The following is a 15964-nucleotide window of genomic DNA, read 5'->3' on the forward strand; positions in this document are numbered from 1 at the left end:
AAAACTTGCATTTAGCCTCACGCTGTACAAGGAGTGTTTTCCTTTTCTACTACAACTGACCTTTCTTTTCCCCCCATTAGCTCTGCCCGGTTACCGGCCCGTAGTCCTGGCGCAGCTGCGGCCCGTCGCGGTAGCGCACGTGCAGGCCGTAGCGGGGCAGAAAGATGTTGTCGGTGTAGAAGCAGGCGCAGGCCCAGCAGCCCCGCGCCGCCATGGCGGGCCGGAACCTGCCGCCGCGACCGCGTTCCCGCCCGGACCCGAAAGGACACCGGACCCCGGCGCGGGCTGGCGGGAGGGTCCGGCAGCGAAAGAGCTCCGCCCGCCCCTGCTTCCGGCGGGGTTAAGGGAGCGTCGGCAAATTCCCCCCGCAGAAGGAGACGAAGAGAAGTCAGGGAGGCTTTCCCTCCTGCTGCCCGTGTCCTCTTGCCCCGTGTCCTCCCCGCTCCAGGAGCGTCCCTGGGTGCGCCCTGGCCCAGCACAAGAGCCCTGGGGCATTGTATTCCTGCCCCAGGCATCTGGGGTGCGCTGGCACCTGGGGGCACCTGGCCCCATCACCCCACATCACCAGGCCAGCATGGCAGCACCTCGCTGCCAGAGCCGGGGCGATGTCCGTGGGGCGCCGCAGCCCACGACAGACCTGCCCCCGGGCTCTGGAGCAGCTCTGCGGTGCGCAGAAAAGCGCAGGGTCTTGGGTGCGAATCCTTGTCCCCGCCCCAAGTGCCAGAGCTGGAGCTGCTCCTGCCGCCCTCGATGGGAGGAACCGGCCCAACAGACGCCGGTTTTGCCCACTCCTGGCACCAGCCTTCGCCCCCGTGTCTGTCTGATCCGTGCACCCCTGCTGATGCCACCTCTGGGTCCCGGCGGGCCTGGGCACGGCGGGGTGCAGGGCTCCTGCTGCAGGACCTCGTGCGATGCTGCTCCCGAGACGCCAGCGTTGTGGTGGCGCTGCCCTTGCCCAGTTCATCCGGTTCCCCTGCGCGACGGTCGTCGGCTCTGTCCAGTCTCAGGACCTGGCCGCTGCTTCTCGACGTGCCGATGCTCGGCATGTTGGGAGCGGGGGCAGGGACCTGGCCCCCCACACCCCCGCGCTCGGAGCGGGCGGCTCGGGGGGCCGCAAGCGCCAAGGAGGATGCAGCCGCATGTGCTTGGGGGCGCGGGTTGCGGTGACCCCGTTGCCCCTGCAAGGCGGCTGCCTGGGATCCACGGCCGATTCCTTCCGTGTTCCCGCCAGGCATGGCCAAGCTGCTGGAGGTGGAGCGCAGCGCCCGGATGGAGGCCAGGGCCGAGTCGCTGGAGCGGTACCGGCAGGTGTACGTGTACCTGGCCAAGGGCAGATACCCCCAGCACCTCACCGTGCTGCAGAAGAGGAGCCTGCGCAGGTACGCCATCAAGTTCGACGTGGAAGGTAAGTGGGTTCGTGGCGGGGGCTCTGCAAAAGCTTTCCCGGTGCCCACGGGGCAGGGGCTTGGCACTTCTGCCTGGCTCTCTGGGTTCATTGCGCAGCTGGACCCTCTGCTAAGGGAAACCCACCCCCCTTCTGCCTTGCAGCCCCCCGTGAAGCACAAAATCCGGTCACGGGAAGAAATGCCCCATCGCCTCCCCAGTGCTCCTTCCCCAGCCGCTAGCATCCTCCCTGCGGTGACAGGGGAGAGGGAGGGAGCACGCTGCCTTTGCAACAGGCCGGCGAGGTTGTCCCCAGGCAGGGCTTGCAGCGGGTCAAGCCCTTGCAGGCCGTGGTCCTGGGCAGCGATCTCGCCTGCATCGCTGGCAACGGAGATCTTTGTACACATGCCCTTAGTGGGGCTGGGCTGGGAAGCGGGCAGGGATGCTGATGCCCTTGTGAAAGGCGCAGCAGCAGCAGCCGCTGGGCTGGGGCTTGTGTGCAGGGAGCCCCGGGCCCGCTTGCAAGGAGCCCCGCTGCCGGAGCATGGACTCCGCCCTGCAAGTGGCGGAGGAGGAGGTGGTGGAGTCCTGCGGCCCCAGCTCCAAGTTCGAGGACATCTACCGCCTGCTCTCGGAGGGCTGCTTCCCCCCTAGCTTCTGCTCCATCAAGAGGAAGAACCTCAGGCGCTACGCCCAGAAATTCGTGGTGGAAGGTGAGGTGGGGAGGCTCCCACCCAGGCGCCCAGCGGGCACCTCACGCCTCTGCGGGGGAAAGCAGCTGCAAGACGCGAGCTGCAAGCTACAGAGATGCTGGGGGGGTCTGCTTGTGGGAAGACGAATGGGGGCAGAGGTGCGAACCCGGCTGCTCTCCTTCCTGCTGGCTCCGGGTCGCAGCCAGGCTCTCCTGCCCCTGCTGCCCTCTGCTTTGACCTCATCAATGTCCCTGTGGCTGCAAGCAGCGTGGCGGGTCTTGTGCACGGGAGCTGGGGGTGCTGTGGGGGGGGAACCCGCTTCTTACCCGCGGGAGGCAGAAGCAGAGACGAGAGCCCTCAGCCCCTTCTTCCTGCCCACAAACAGTGGCTCCATGTCAGCCTGGGTGCCCGCCTGCGTGCAGGTGCTGGGAGCGCGGGGCCGGCGTGGGAGCTGACGGGATGAGAGCAGCTGCAAGCACCGCTTGTGTCAGACCCTGGGTGTCTGGCGCTGGGTGGGAGGAGGAGCGGTCCCTTGCCTCGTGGCACAGAGGCTGGGCACCCCTAGGAAGGATCTCGCGGCGTCCCTGGCTGATAATCAGTGGCTTCAAGGGAAGTCCTCCCAGGACAGAGGGGCTCGGGTCGATCGCGTCGCTCTGCTGCGCTCTGTGAGCGGGAAGCAGCTCTCGGGTTTCGTTTGGGGCCGTTCTAGTTTTAAATCTGTACCGGTGGGTGAGGCAGGGGCAGGTCGTCTTCGTGTTGTGCAAGTGTCCCCGCGGCAGGCGTGCCACTGCGGTGGGCATCGGGACAGAAGCGCTGCCGCTGAGTGGCCCAGTCCCAAGGTCCAGCTCGCCCAGCCTCCCGTGTCGCGCGGCGGCAGAGGGCAGGTGCTGAAAGGGAGAGTGACCTGGTTCTGACATAGTATTGTGTGCCAGCAGCTTAGTACCATTTTGGCTCAGGTGGAGACCATCCCTCCCATTCAGACCCCCCACCCTTTCCAAAAGGTCCCTCAGTTCCTAACAAACCTAAACCCTCCCTCCCTACATCGACACCTCAGCCACTCGTCGAGACCTTGCAGCTCTGCGTGTCTAGCTGGCCTGCGCCTGGCACTGGAAACATTTCAGAGGATGCTACCATGGAGGTCCTGCCAGCCTAAATTTAACTTTCAGGACCTCTCTGCTACCCGTGCCCACATGGAGCGTGACCATCGGCTCCTCCCCAGCCCTCCCTAGCAGCTTATCTACACATCTCACGAGGTCTGCTATTTTAGCACCTGGCAGGCAAGGGCATTGTTCCTTATCTGTTTTCTCAAACGTGGAAATTGGCTTCTCGGCTCGGACCCCATCGCCGGGATGTTTTGGGGGTGCGCATGCATGTGTGTATGCGATGTTCTACAGTGGCTTGAGCCAGAGATGGTGCTACGAGGTGGTGCTTTTCAGCTTCCCCTCTTGCTGTGCCCCCACCACTGTCCTGCTTCTCCGCAGGGGGCTGCCTCTACTATGTGGGACCAAAGAAAGAGGAGAAGCGGGAGGTGGTCGTGGACCCCGAGAAGAGACGGCAAGTCTTCCTGGAGAGCCACTTCACAGAAATTGGGAGCCACCTGGGGCAGAAGAAGACCGTGCATAGGATTCAGAGCCGGTACTACTGGCTGGGCATCGTGAAGGACGTCGTTGACTGGGTAAGGATGCAGGCTGCTGCTGATGGGGGGAACTGTGCCTGTATCCTTCAGGGAGCGCTGAAGAAGTTCCCCTGAGATGGAGGTTAAAAGGGGCAATGTGCCTCTACTGTGTGTGGCTCCAAAGCCAGGCAGGGGTGTTGAGCACATCTTGTGGGACTGGAAGGGACTTCCCGGTGTGTCGTGCCCAGTTCCCCTGAGGTCAGCATATTCAGGGGAGGACTCTTCAGGGCCGGTTCAGTGATGCCAACACTCCCCTTTTTCTGTGAAAACATAAAGATTGTCCAGGCAGCACCACTTTCCTGAGATGCAGCTTCAATCCGGCGCATTCTCTATGTCCAGGAAATCAGTGTCCTGGTCCCAGACAGATACCAGTCTAGCCCTGGAAAACCCACTGCTTGTTTTGTCCTGTTTCCCATTAACCTCCAGGCCTCTAACTGGGGGTTGGGGCTGGCAGAGGGCTCACTCAGGGATTAGGGCAGGGTACCCAATCCCAACATCACAGCCCTCCTCCTGGTCTTGGAATAGCCCGGGTCTGTGTGTAACAGCACCACAGCGGCTCTTGAGAGTCTCCGGGTCTTTCGTTCTCAGATCAAAATGTGCGAGACCTGCCAGAACGCGGAGCACAACAAGAACATGGCGCGCAAGGTCAGGCTGGTCAAGGTGGAGTCACCCTGGGAAGCGCTGGGACTGGACGTTCACGGTAAGCATCTCTGGTGGGTCCCGGGTGATGAACGGGCTGTTGTTGGGTCGGCCGTGGGGAGGGAAAGCTGCAGGAGCCCTCGGTAGCGAGGAAAGCTTGGTGATGGGGGTGGCACTGAGTGCACCGAGAAGGAGCGACAGGCGAGCTTAGCTGCTTGCTGGATTGCCCCCGATTCATGTCATTGAGAGAGTTCCCCAGCAGCTTTCATCCAAGTGTGAGGGCCCAGCATTGCCCTGGACTGGAAGCAGGACAAGGATGTTACACTGACAGAGATCACTGAGGTTTCCCAGCTGAGGGCTATTGCAAAGCGGGCTTTGGCTTCCCCCACATAACCCTCTTTGCAGCAGTTGTTTCATGGCATCGGGCATTTTGTAGCTTCCTCCTGCATGCGGCGTTCTGGCTGGGGACTGATCAGTGTTGATGTCTGTTCATGTAGGGCCTTTTCCAGAGACGAGCCGGAACAACACGCACGTCCTCACCGTGACAGACCATTTCAGCAAATGGGTCGAAGCTGTCCCTCTGCAGAAGAAGGATGCCTTGTCTGTAGCAAAGGCACTGGCCACCATTTTTTACAGGTGGGGTCTTTCAGCTTGCACTTGTATTGCACACCTGCAGTCCTCTCTGATAGGAAGATGTTGCCCTCTGACAGCCTCCAGGGGCAGATAATGACCTTTCATGCAGGAAGGAATTGCTCTTTGCCAGATACTCGTGAGGCAGCAAGAGAAAGAGAATGGCTTTCTTTTGCAGACGGGGAAATTGAGGTGCAGAGCAGTTGCTTGAATTGCCCGTGCCCCAGCCATGAGACGGGAGACCCTCCCCTCACCTGTCCTATACTCTAGGCAAATATTTTTAGAGCCTAACCTTGCTCCTGTGAAAGCCATGTGGGGAGTTTGTGACTAACTTTAGTGGAACGTGAATTTGGCACATGAAGAGCATGAAGCCCAGGACCTGCTTTTCCCAAAGAGGTTTGTTTCTCTCAGTCCGGGTCTCATTTCCCCTTCAGCCAGGCCTGTTGGCATCCAGACAGTTTTTTAGGGCAGGCAGGCCAACTTCTCTCAGCCCTCCAAGGAAAGGGAGGTTGTGTCTGCCCTTCTCTTCACAGAAAACACTTTTAACACCTGCTGACATGGGCTGAGAGGGCTGTTGTGGAGCTTTGCCATGTCTAAATCGGGGTCTTTCCCCATCGGCTTTCTTGTCTAAGCCGTTGATCCCTCTTGTGTTGCTTGGAGCTTGATGAAATAAGGTCAGGGTCTGTTTTTAACTTCCTCCCTCTTCTTTCATTCAGATTTGGAGCAGCTAAGAATATCTACTGCAGTCAGAGCTGGGACTTCTGCGATGAGGTGGGTTGGGTGCTGGCAGCCTTTATTGTCTGTACATTGCAGGAGCCATGTAGAGCCGCAGCCATTTATGTGGATCTTCTATAGACACCAGTAAACTCTGTCTTGTGCTGCTTCCAGTCTGCTGGGAGGATTCCCCCACTCCCTCCATGGTTTCCACTAAAACAGGCGTTTCTAAGCCCCCAGCCACGCTGCTGAAATATGGTGGCATCAGTGACATCCTTCTGATGACTGTTCTGCTTCAGACTCCCTCGCTTCAGGCTGCAGCCACTGCTGTACTGTGTACCAAATGTTTTCAGCCATTTCAGTAGTACTGAAAAGATGGGGAGCTTTGGTTTGCCCCTCCCTACCTCTCTTCTGCCCTGGGGTAGCTTTATTTTTGCAGCACAGGCTGGTGGGTGTATCTAGTTCCCGCCAAGGCAGTCTCCAATGCCAGAGGGCTGCGGTGGGATTCTTGTTGCCATCTTAACCTCCCTTGTTGCAATGATGTGGCCCCATGTCCTCCGCAGGTGAGCAGGCACCTGTGTGAGCGCTGGAACATCTCCCAGCTCCTCACGCCCGCGGAGCCTGCAGACTGTGCCAGCCTGGATGACCGCACCAGCGAGCAGCTTCGCGCCTCCTTCCGTAATGTGGTGAATGAGAAGCCAAGTGACTGGGACGAGCACCTTGACCCGGTCCTCTTTGACTTCCGCACGGCCGTCAACGCCATCACCAAGTACCCGCCCTTCTTCCTGATGTTCAACAGATACGTCTGCCTGTCCTCTGAGGTAATGCCCAAGGGGTAACACATGGGTGAGAGGTTATTTCTTTGTCTCAATGCAGATTATAACCCCACGTGTTGGTTCTGCTCCCTGCCTTTCAGGTTGACTTTGTCAAGGACTCCAAAGACCAGGGGGCCGGTCCAATTAAACCCGATGGCCTCCCATCATTCACAGCAGCTGTTCAGGAGCAGCAAAACGCAGTGAAAGAGATTGTAAGTCTCATTGTGCCTTGAAGCTGAGTCTGTGGGGCAGGAGCATTTCAACACATGCTGAGGGGAGCGGGAGAAAAGACAGGGCAAGGCTCCTCTGTGGACCAGCATCGGTACCACTCAGTGCAGCTAGAGTGGCGGAGGTGTTGCAACCTGGCACATTGATGGGTTCCCAAAAAGGAGACTCCTGTGGAAGTATTGGACTGCAGGAGGGTGATATGGGGAGAGGGTCTTTTCTAGATCCAGCTGCATTCTTGCGGTCATCCAGCAGCTAGCAGGGAGAGAAGGGGTCTCCTTCTCACAGCTGTCATGTGGCCTGGGGGAGATGGCTGAAACGCACTGTGACTTCCTTTCTGTAACATGGCGTGTTGGGACCCAGTGCAGTGCAAGTCTGGGGCATGCGCATAGGTCACATTGGTACGTATGAGCTGAGAGGCCAGGAGATGGAAAAGCAGCTAAGACCCTAGCCCCTGCTCCTCCCACACGAGTCTTCCCAACTGAGACTCCTTTTTACCCGACACACAACTTGCGCCTAATTCTAATTTAAAGTAGGTGAGACACTGCTCCTTGGGCAGCACTGTGCATCTTCACAGCCCAGGGTCTGTAGGTGGGGGTGGGAGGGCTTTCAAGCACCTAGCCTGGCCAGCCTGGTTACCTGCACCATCTGCTTTGAAGGTGATCGCCAACATGGCTGCAGCTTACAAGCGGGAGCGGAAGAGCGTGAAAAGGAAAGCAAGGGGCCTGTCCTCTCTCAGCTTCAAAGTGGAAGATAACCTGTTTGGGAGCAGTGCCAGCACACCACTGAAGAAGCTGAAAAAGGACGAGTTCATGTCGTTCAAAATTGAGACGGTCCTGCCACCCGAGCAGAGCATGTCTGGGGCCAAGAAAACCAGCTAAGCCCTGTGGGGCTGGTGTGAAGGCATCCCACACACGTACTGGTAACCTTAGCATGGATTGTTTTCTTACGAGCAGGCTTGTGCCTCTGCTGCATGGAAGACTCGTGTGCCAGCCTGGGATGCTTGAGGGGTGTTACAGGGTCAGTCCAGGTGTTTCTGTTTGCTCTAGGTCAGTGCCACTGCCACAGTTTCTGAATGTCCTTCTAGCAGCACTGGATTTTTCCACACGGTGTTTCTGAGAAGTGGAGAGGCGTCTGCCCCCACTTCACAGCCTGGGAGCAGAGGCAGCAAGAGACTGCAGTGTCACGCTCACATTGGAAGTCACTTCAGTAAAGTCCGTGGAGTGACCCGGGGGTAAACGAGGAGAGAATTGGATGCGTGGGATAGGTGGCAGGGCGGGAAGCTGAACCCATGTCTCTCAAGCACTGGCCCCTTGCCTCGACCTCCAAACTATCCTTAGACGGAGTTGCCTAGGTGGAGAGGGGTCTCAGCGGATCTGAGCAAGTAACTTTTTGGATGGGGAAATTGTGCAGAGCAGACATGCTCTTTAACATGAGTTTGGAAAAGGAAGGTTCAGAAAACAAGATGGGCTTTTCTCTGACGATGCAGGCAGAGGGAAATCGGGCCATTTAGTGATATGTCGCCCTTCCTTGAAAGGGGGAGAATATTCCATCTCCACACTGGCAGGAACCGTGCCAGTGCCCGCTCTCCCCTTCACTGGCCTGGGGCTAACCATACGGAGCTGGTAGCATGCTTAGGGCAGCACCAGGCCTTGCTCCCCCAGGCGCCCTGAGAAACGTGGGTGAGTGGAAAGTAAAATGTCCTGCAGTTGCGAGCCACACAGAGGGTGTCACAGGTAGCAGAGTCATGGGTCATGGGTGCTGAGTTAGGTAGTAGAGCCTAATTCTGCGCTGGGAATATCAAACACTGCACCAGCTGAGTCGTGCTGTACAGAGAGGAACCGTGTCTACGTCCACATGGAAAGGCACAGATGTGGCCAGCAGCTCCTGTGCCGCTCAGTCCCGAGACACACACCGGTGGTTCAGACTTCAGAAAGAAATCTTGCTGCATTTGCTCGTGGGCCTCACGAAACTGGAGCCTCGCAGCTCCTCGGGGCGGAGGGTTACTTCAAATCCCTTCGAACCAGTTCCCTGCCGTTCCACGCCGACTCCCATTTTATACTTCCGTTTCCCGGCGTCGGGTGAAGCTCTGTAAAGAATAAAGCGTTTGGACTTTTTCTTGGCCGACTGCTCTTCATTCATGGCAGGTGCAATCAGGGCTGCCTTGCTCGGGCTCCGCGATGCCTCGAATTGGGGTTTGGTGTGGGGGGAGGAAAGCTGCTCTCTGGGGAGCGCTGCCTGGAAATCCCTCCAGAGCGGAGACATGGGTGGGAGAGGAGGGTCTCCCCATGCCCTGGCCTTGCCCTGGGGGGGCACAGCCAACTTGCAGTGGGGGGGGGGTGACGGAGCAGCCGGGGTGGGTGCAGTGGCGTGGCTGTACCCCACTTTTTGGACTGGACGGCACTGTGAGAGCTCTCGGAGGGGATTTTCATCTGTTTTAGGACATTAAAAGCTCCCCAGTGGCCCCCACGGCCTGGTCTCTCTGGGCTGGTGGGGCAGAAGAGGCTGGGAGGAGCCAGGGGGTGCGGCCAGCTTGCTGCTCCTGCACCCCGCCCTGGGAGATCCCAGATTGCTCCTGGTGAGCTGGGATGGAGACTGGCACCCGAGCACCCGGCAGCCTCCCTTGTCCCCAGGCGAGGCCCCGGTGCCTCTGGCAAGGGCAGCAGAGCCAGGGTTTGGCCACTTTCCCCGTGCAGGGGTTTGAGTGCCCTTCTCCCACCAGCCACCCCTGCGCCAGGCTCAGGGGGGCAGTGGGCAGCCTGGCTGGCGGGGACCAGGGAAGCCCCACCCTGGGCATGGAGCAGCTTCAGGTGCATGGGGAAGCCCCTGAGGCTGCAGGCAGCCCCTTGCTCTGCCCCACAAGCTAACCCGGGCTAAACTGCGTCTGGACCCTCCAGCCTGGGGTACCCCCAGGCCTGGCTGCAGCGGGGGGCGTGGCCAGTGATGTCACCCTGGGAAGGCCCCGCCCACTTCCGACCTTGTCCCAGGGATTCTGCTGGCTGGGCAGGTCCTGCCGGTGCTGGGCTCCAGGTAAGCACCTTGCCCCTGCCTGGGGCAGCCCCTGCTCCGGGCCTGGGGTGGGGGGGATGATCTGCCCCCGAGCCCCTGCCTGCATTGGGGTCAGGGCAGGATGGCTGCAAGAGGCGCTGGCACATGCAGCTCTGGCCTGGCACTGCGGGCAGCAGCTGCAAGCGGAGCACCCCACCAGCATCACCTGTGGGCACAGGAGCCTAGAGCCAAGTGCACCGGCTCAGGCGGGCCCTGAGCAGTATGGCAGGCAGGGCTGCGGCAGGGGAGGGGTTGCAGGGGGCAGAGGACGACGCGGCAGCCAGCCCCTCTCTGTGTGGGGGGCTGCAGCCTGGTGCGCTCGAGGCAGGCGTGTGCCAGGGTCTGCTCCGATGCAGAAGGGGCAGGGCTCGGCGAGTCCGTCCCGGGCCCCTGATGGAGAGGGGGGCGCAGGCTGGTCCGGGGGCACCCTCCAAGGCACAGGATCGAGCTGTTGATTTTATCCGGGTGCTCTGTTGTGCCTGGGCAAGATCAAATGGCCTCCTATTGATTGTGAGGTCTGCTGCCGGGAGCAGCTGGCACAGCTTCTTTCCTCTCCGCTGCTGGAGGATGTCTTGGTTGTTCATCAGGACTGACCGAGCAGCACAGCTGCCCAGGATGGAGTCTGGGCTACGGATGAGCTGCGTAGTTTGTCTCTGCTTCAAGCCAGGCACAGGGCTGGGACCAAACGGCCCCACCGTGCGATGGTGGGTGTGGAGGGTCGCGGGCCAATTCCTCCAATGGTCCCGGGACGCTTTGCACTCGTTGGCACCGCAACAGGCAGCTGCAGAGAGGCTGAAGATCGCAGGCCTTTGCATGTCGTGTTCTCATCCCCGGGCACAGGTCGGGCAGGATTGGGGGGTCTCGCACGGCTGCTTGGCGACAGGGCTGTGAATCCACCGCCCTACACGCGCTAAAAGTCACTTGATGATTTATTTTTTTTTAATTGTCTCAAGGACATGGTGACATGAACCCCCAAAAGCCTGGCAATAGACAGGTCAGTGCCAGGAATGTGTAGGAAGAACTGGACAGCCGTAGATTCATAGATGTAGGGTTGGAAGGGACCTCAACAGATCATCGAATCCAACCCCCTGCCATGGGCAGGAAAGATGACGCCACCCAGATGCCCATCCAGCCTCCTCTTAAAGACCCCCAAGGCAGGGAGAGCACCACCTCCCTTGGGAGCCCAGAAGGCTTGTCCTGTAAGGCCCTAACCATCCTCTGGACCCTCTCGAGTCTATCAACATCCTTCTCGAAGTATGGCGCCCAAAACTGGACGCCATACTCCAACTGCGGTCCGACCAATGCCACACAGAGGGGACGTATCACCTCCTTGGCTCTATTTGTCACACATCTACTGATGCCTGATCGAGTGCTTTGCAGATGATTTCGTCACGCTGTGTTCATCTTGGAGTCCACCGTGACTCCAAGATCGCTCTCCACTGCTGTGCTGCGGAGAGGGTCGTTCCCAGCCAGTCGGCGTGCTGGATATTTTTGCACCCTAGGTGCAGCACCCTGCATGTGTCCTTGTTGTCCAGCATCCTATTGTATCCTGCCCACTTTTCTAACCCATCCAGGTCTGCCTGCAATCATCCCCTACCCTCCAAAGTGTGCACTTCACCCCACAATTTAGTATTGCCCGCAAACTTGGACAGAGCGCACTTCACGCTGACATCCAAGTCACCGATGAAGATATTGCAGAGTACAGGTGGTTTGCATTTCTATAAATATGCATTGAGGAAAGCTATCGCAGCTCTGATGGCCGAGGAACCGTCCTTCGCCGTTGTTCCTTCCACCCGCAGTTGCTGCTTTCTGCACCGAAGAGTCGATGCGGGAGATCGCGCCGTCAGTCCTGCCCCTGTCCTGGGAGCGGTGAGATTCGCCATAAAGAAACGAGTACTCCTGCTTTCCGAGCAGTTCCTACGTGTCAGCAAGCTGGCGTAACCATTGTACCTGTCTCGGCTCCATTGCAAGGCCCTTTCCCTAATAGCGGGCAGGTTTTTCCGGGGCGTGTTGCGCTCGGAAGAGTCTGGTGCGTGGCAAAGGCCGCGAGGCTGGAGAGTGCAGCGGGGCTGACAGTGGAAGAGCTGTGGGGTCCTGTGATGGGTTGGGATGGAGGACAAGAGCATGAGGTTGGGAAAGTGGCTTGCGCTGGGGGCATTCAGCTGAACGCGCTCCTCCTTGCGGACGAGGATCTTGCGGCGGGTGAAACAGGGAAGCACTGGGCTTGTTTCTGCCCCGGGGGTGAGTCCAGGGCAGATCGAATGCACGAGGGAGGGCTTTCCGAAGGTGCAAAGGACAGCGGTTTTGTCCTGCCCGGGGCTGCCCATGCTGGCGTAGGTAGAACGGGATAATGATGCAGCTCTCGCCGTGCAGGCCAGGTCCCCCGTGCAGACCAGCCCTTGGAGAACTGGCTCATAAATAATAGATGGCCGCGGTAAACCTTGGTGGTGGCTGATGCCTTGGATCCGAAGGTCATGCCTGTGCTGCGGGGATGGCGCAGATCCCGGCCTGCCTCTGACTGGCAGGGAGGTTTGCCTCCTTGGCCCCAGGAAGGCTGCGTTTCCATGACCAGGCTTTGTGCTTGTCCTACTTTCTCTCGAGGGGATATCAGGGAGCGGGCTCTATGGGGACCCAACCCCGGAGGGAGTTTTCCCATTACAAGGGGCAAATGCGTGGGTCCCTGAGGGCATGGTCCCTCCGTCCCCAGCGGCTACCTCATCGACACCAGGTTTTCTAATGTTCCTAAGGAGTTTGTGGGCTTGGTTTTTCCAAACAGCATGAGCTCAACTTCACTGGCACTAACTGGCCGTGAGGCTTTAAAGATCGTCTCGCTGAATTTCTGCCACTCCCCGGCGCCAGCCTGGCGGTGCCCATTACCTGCAGCGACTGGCATGCTCATTCTAGCACAGCTTGCTTGGATAAATGCACCTCGGCACCTAAAATCCACCCCCTGGTCCCTGCTTCCCGTCCACCTCTCTCCTTTCTTGGGGTTTGAACTTTGGGTTTCTCGGTGTCATGGCAGGGAAATCTCTTCCCCCCCCTTCCAGTTGTGTTTCACAGAAGAGTGACCTATTTTGAGCATCGTCTTGGGTATATGCACAGTGTTGGAAGGACGCTGGCGCGAGCTTCTCCCAGGCAGCAGAGCCTGAAATGCTGCTTCTACATTTGGTTATTTGAAACCTTGCATTTCGGGCGCCGGGCGGCTGCTTGCTGTGTGAAAAGGGCCGGGAGGACAGGCTGGCTGCGCACGGGGCTGGGGCTCTTCCATAACCTCCCCCTTGCTCTAAAGGGGTTGAGGTGTGCTGCAGAAATACTGGCTTTGTCTGGAAGGAGTGTATATATATATATATATATATTTTTTACTAGCAGCTTTTGCACAACTTGTTGGGCTGTTTTGGGGCTTTTAGGCCAAAATAAAAGCAGAAGTTTGTTGCTTTTCATGGATCAGTACTTTTGTCCTCCTGTGCCGGGCACCTTTCTCCTTCAGCTGAGAGGACAGAGGAGGTCGCAGACCTGTCTGAGCGATGCTGTCTGTCCTCGCCATAAACTAGCAGGCCTCGCACGCTGGTGCCGGGGTAGCCCAAGTGCTGGGTGCTGCGCAGGTGTTTAAGTGCAAACAAGGACCCCGTGCAGAGGTTTCTCTCGGTGATTGACGGCTCCCAGAGCGGCTCCCTGTGACAGCGACCGCATGTCCAGCCCTTGAAGCCAAACTAGCCGCTGAATTCTCTGCAGGAGGTAAAAAAGGTGGCAGTAATGCTACCGCTGCGTGCCAGGCTGCCGCAGGGTTTAGTTGCAAGGCGACGTGCCAATGAATGGTCTGACTGGCAATCCTTTGCGCAGCGCAGCGGCTTGGGCAGGCCAAGACGTAGGGATGGGTGACAGCGTCGGCTGCGTCGAGTCTAGGACTCGGAGAGAACCACAGGCTCTGTCTGTGTCCAAAAGTCCCTTCAACCCCCCCTCCAAAACCTCCCTTTTATATTTCAGCCTCCTCTTTGCTCTCCAGATGCCAGAGACTGACAGGCCCTGCGGTCCCGCGCGTGGATGCTCTGAGATGAGGTTGCAGCGCCCTCGGCCCCGGCAGCAAGCTTTGGCTGCCAGGTCCCAAAAATGAAGCTGTGTCCAGGAATTAAACTTCCTTCCCCCCACCGGCAGCAAGCAAGAGGTTTCCCAGCGGCGTCTCAGTTCTCCACCCGCCCTCCCTTGTGCTCTCGTTTGGTGAAGTGAAGAGTGCAGGTGTCCTCAAGCCGCCCGTTACCTTTAATTTCTTAATCTTTGAGGTTATAAAACTGGCACCATCGACATCTATGACCTTTTCTGGCCCTTCGTTGGCTGAACGCGCCAACGTTATTAATATTCAAGTGGCTTTGGGATAAATGGGGGTGATGGACTCAGCTCTCGGGGCTCAGTTTACCCAGTTGAGGGTGTTTTATGGCGTCAGCACGGGCTGAGCTGCAATCTCACGCCGTTCAAGTCCCTCTCGGTGGTGTGAGCTGGAGTATCTGTCGCAGGTTTTATGGGGAGGCATCTTCATCCTAGATTGTATCTAGAATACCGCCCCGTGGCATCGATAATCCCCTTCTCCTTGTTTTGCACGAGCAACGCTGTTAAAAAAAGCAAAGAAAAGAAGAAGGCAAGATGCAACTGGCTGTGCTCAGGCTTGTCGCTTGACTCCTCTTCACCCTGGCTCGGGGGCTGTTTGGGAGCATGGGCACCTGGGCTGAAAAGCCAAGTTGCTCGTGCGGGAGTAGAGGCACATAGGCAGCCCGCCTTGAAACCTCCTGGACTAACTTGTTTCCAGCCCAACACTGACCTCCAGCGGCTGTCGCTGCGCAACGCTGGAGCTCTCGGTAGAATAACTCATCCTCCTGGGACCGGTGCCGAGGGCTGGGAGAGGATGGGTTGCAGTAGAAAGCCATCTCCACAGTGGCAGGCAAAGACTGTGAAGGGAGGAGACTGCTGCTAATTTTCCCCCTTGCAAATCTATGAACTATTTGCAAGGTTTGGCACGGAAAAAACGCCCCCCAGCCAGGCCCACCTGGGCGCGTGATGGGGAGCTGTGCGGCTTTCAGCACCGCTGGCTGCTCCGGAGGAGACCGCTCAGGTCACGCGGGAGGTTTTCTTTCTTAGAAGACTCTTTGAGCTCTGGCTTCAGGAGTTCATTTGCTTTTGGGGGAAGCCGATGTCTGCCTGGGTGTCAGCATCTCCTGGCCGTTTTAACGGGCTGGATAACGAGCACGTGAAACACGAGGAGGGAATGAACAGGGAAACCGGCTGCTTTCTGATGTTCGTTGTGAAGGGGGAAAGAGCGAGCAGATGGCGTTCGTAGGGAATAGCCCGGCAGACTCTTCAGGTTCGGGCTGGTTTGAATCTGATGAGCAGGAAGGAGCTGGGAAAGGACCCTGTGTGTGTGCTAGCGGCCCCCGATGGGAGGGATAAAGGCCCTGGCTCTCCTTTTGTAAAGCACTTTGAGATGAAAAGTGTTAGGTCTCAGCGGTGTTTGGTAGTCAAACTGCCAGGGCGTGCCGTTCCCCCGCCTGCCCTTGGTTAGATACTCCCCTGGATCGTCCGAGGCTGCTCAGCCTCTTCTCTCCCCATTAATTTTGCTCTTCTTCCTGCTGTCCTGGCTCATAACCGGGTCCAGGTAACTGGTGGCCCATGCTTGGGATTTGGGATCCACCCAGCCCTTGGAGACCTAACCGCCCTTCCCGAGACAGAGGCAAAGAGGTGGAAAACCCTTCCCGAGCCACTTTGAAGAGCTCTTCCCGAAGAGCCTGCTGTCCCGGAGCCGGCGGGCGGGTGGGGTGGCACACCTGTATCTGCTGCCGGCTGCTTGCCGTGGCTATCCAAGAGCATGGCTAACCAGCCGGATGAGGCGCTGGGGAGGATGTGCGCCCTGCCTGGGCTCGACCCGTGGGCCTGCGGTGCGGGGAAGCGTCAGGCGAGGTTCAGAAGCAGCAGGTTCAACATCCTGGTCTAGGGGTTTCCTGAGCCGGGCATTAACTCCACGGTCCTTGGGCCGACGGTCGCTGACAAAGCATCGTTATGCTCTGGGTCTCGTACGGATAATGCCAGGCGGTGCGTCCGGGGCCGTGGGGTCAGTAGGATAAAGCTCTGGCCGTCGGATGTCGTTGCTCCCATGCACG

At 58.6% G+C, this 15964-nt stretch overlaps 2 protein-coding genes across 4 annotated transcripts in view; one reads left to right on the plus strand and one right to left on the minus strand.

Moving 5' to 3' along the window:
- Positions 1 to 249, minus strand: part of OGFOD2 (2-oxoglutarate and iron dependent oxygenase domain containing 2) — a 13084-nt gene extending 12835 nt beyond the window's left edge. Inside the window, exon 1 of one of the 2 annotated variants that reach the window (XM_019507161.1) lies at positions 95 to 249. In XM_019507161.1, coding sequence (XP_019362706.1) covers positions 95 to 214 — 120 coding nt within the window. In that variant the 5' untranslated portion in view covers positions 215 to 249. The remainder of the gene's footprint in view (positions 1 to 94) is intronic. The other variant, XM_019507162.1, reaches the window with a different exon arrangement.
- A 9528-nt stretch (positions 250 to 9777) lies between these two features.
- ABCB9 (ATP binding cassette subfamily B member 9) overlaps positions 9778 to 15964 on the plus strand; it is a 32106-nt gene continuing 25919 nt past the window's right edge. For both annotated transcript variants that reach the window (XM_019507163.1, XM_019507164.1), the window contains exon 1: positions 9778 to 9803. The gene's annotated coding sequence lies outside the window, so the exon portion shown is untranslated. The remainder of the gene's footprint in view (positions 9804 to 15964) is intronic.

This window comes from Gavialis gangeticus, unplaced genomic scaffold (genome assembly GCF_001723915.1).
Source record: "Gavialis gangeticus isolate Ggan-Ray unplaced genomic scaffold, GavGan_comp1, whole genome shotgun sequence".
Lineage (NCBI taxonomy): Eukaryota > Metazoa > Chordata > Crocodylia > Gavialidae > Gavialis > Gavialis gangeticus.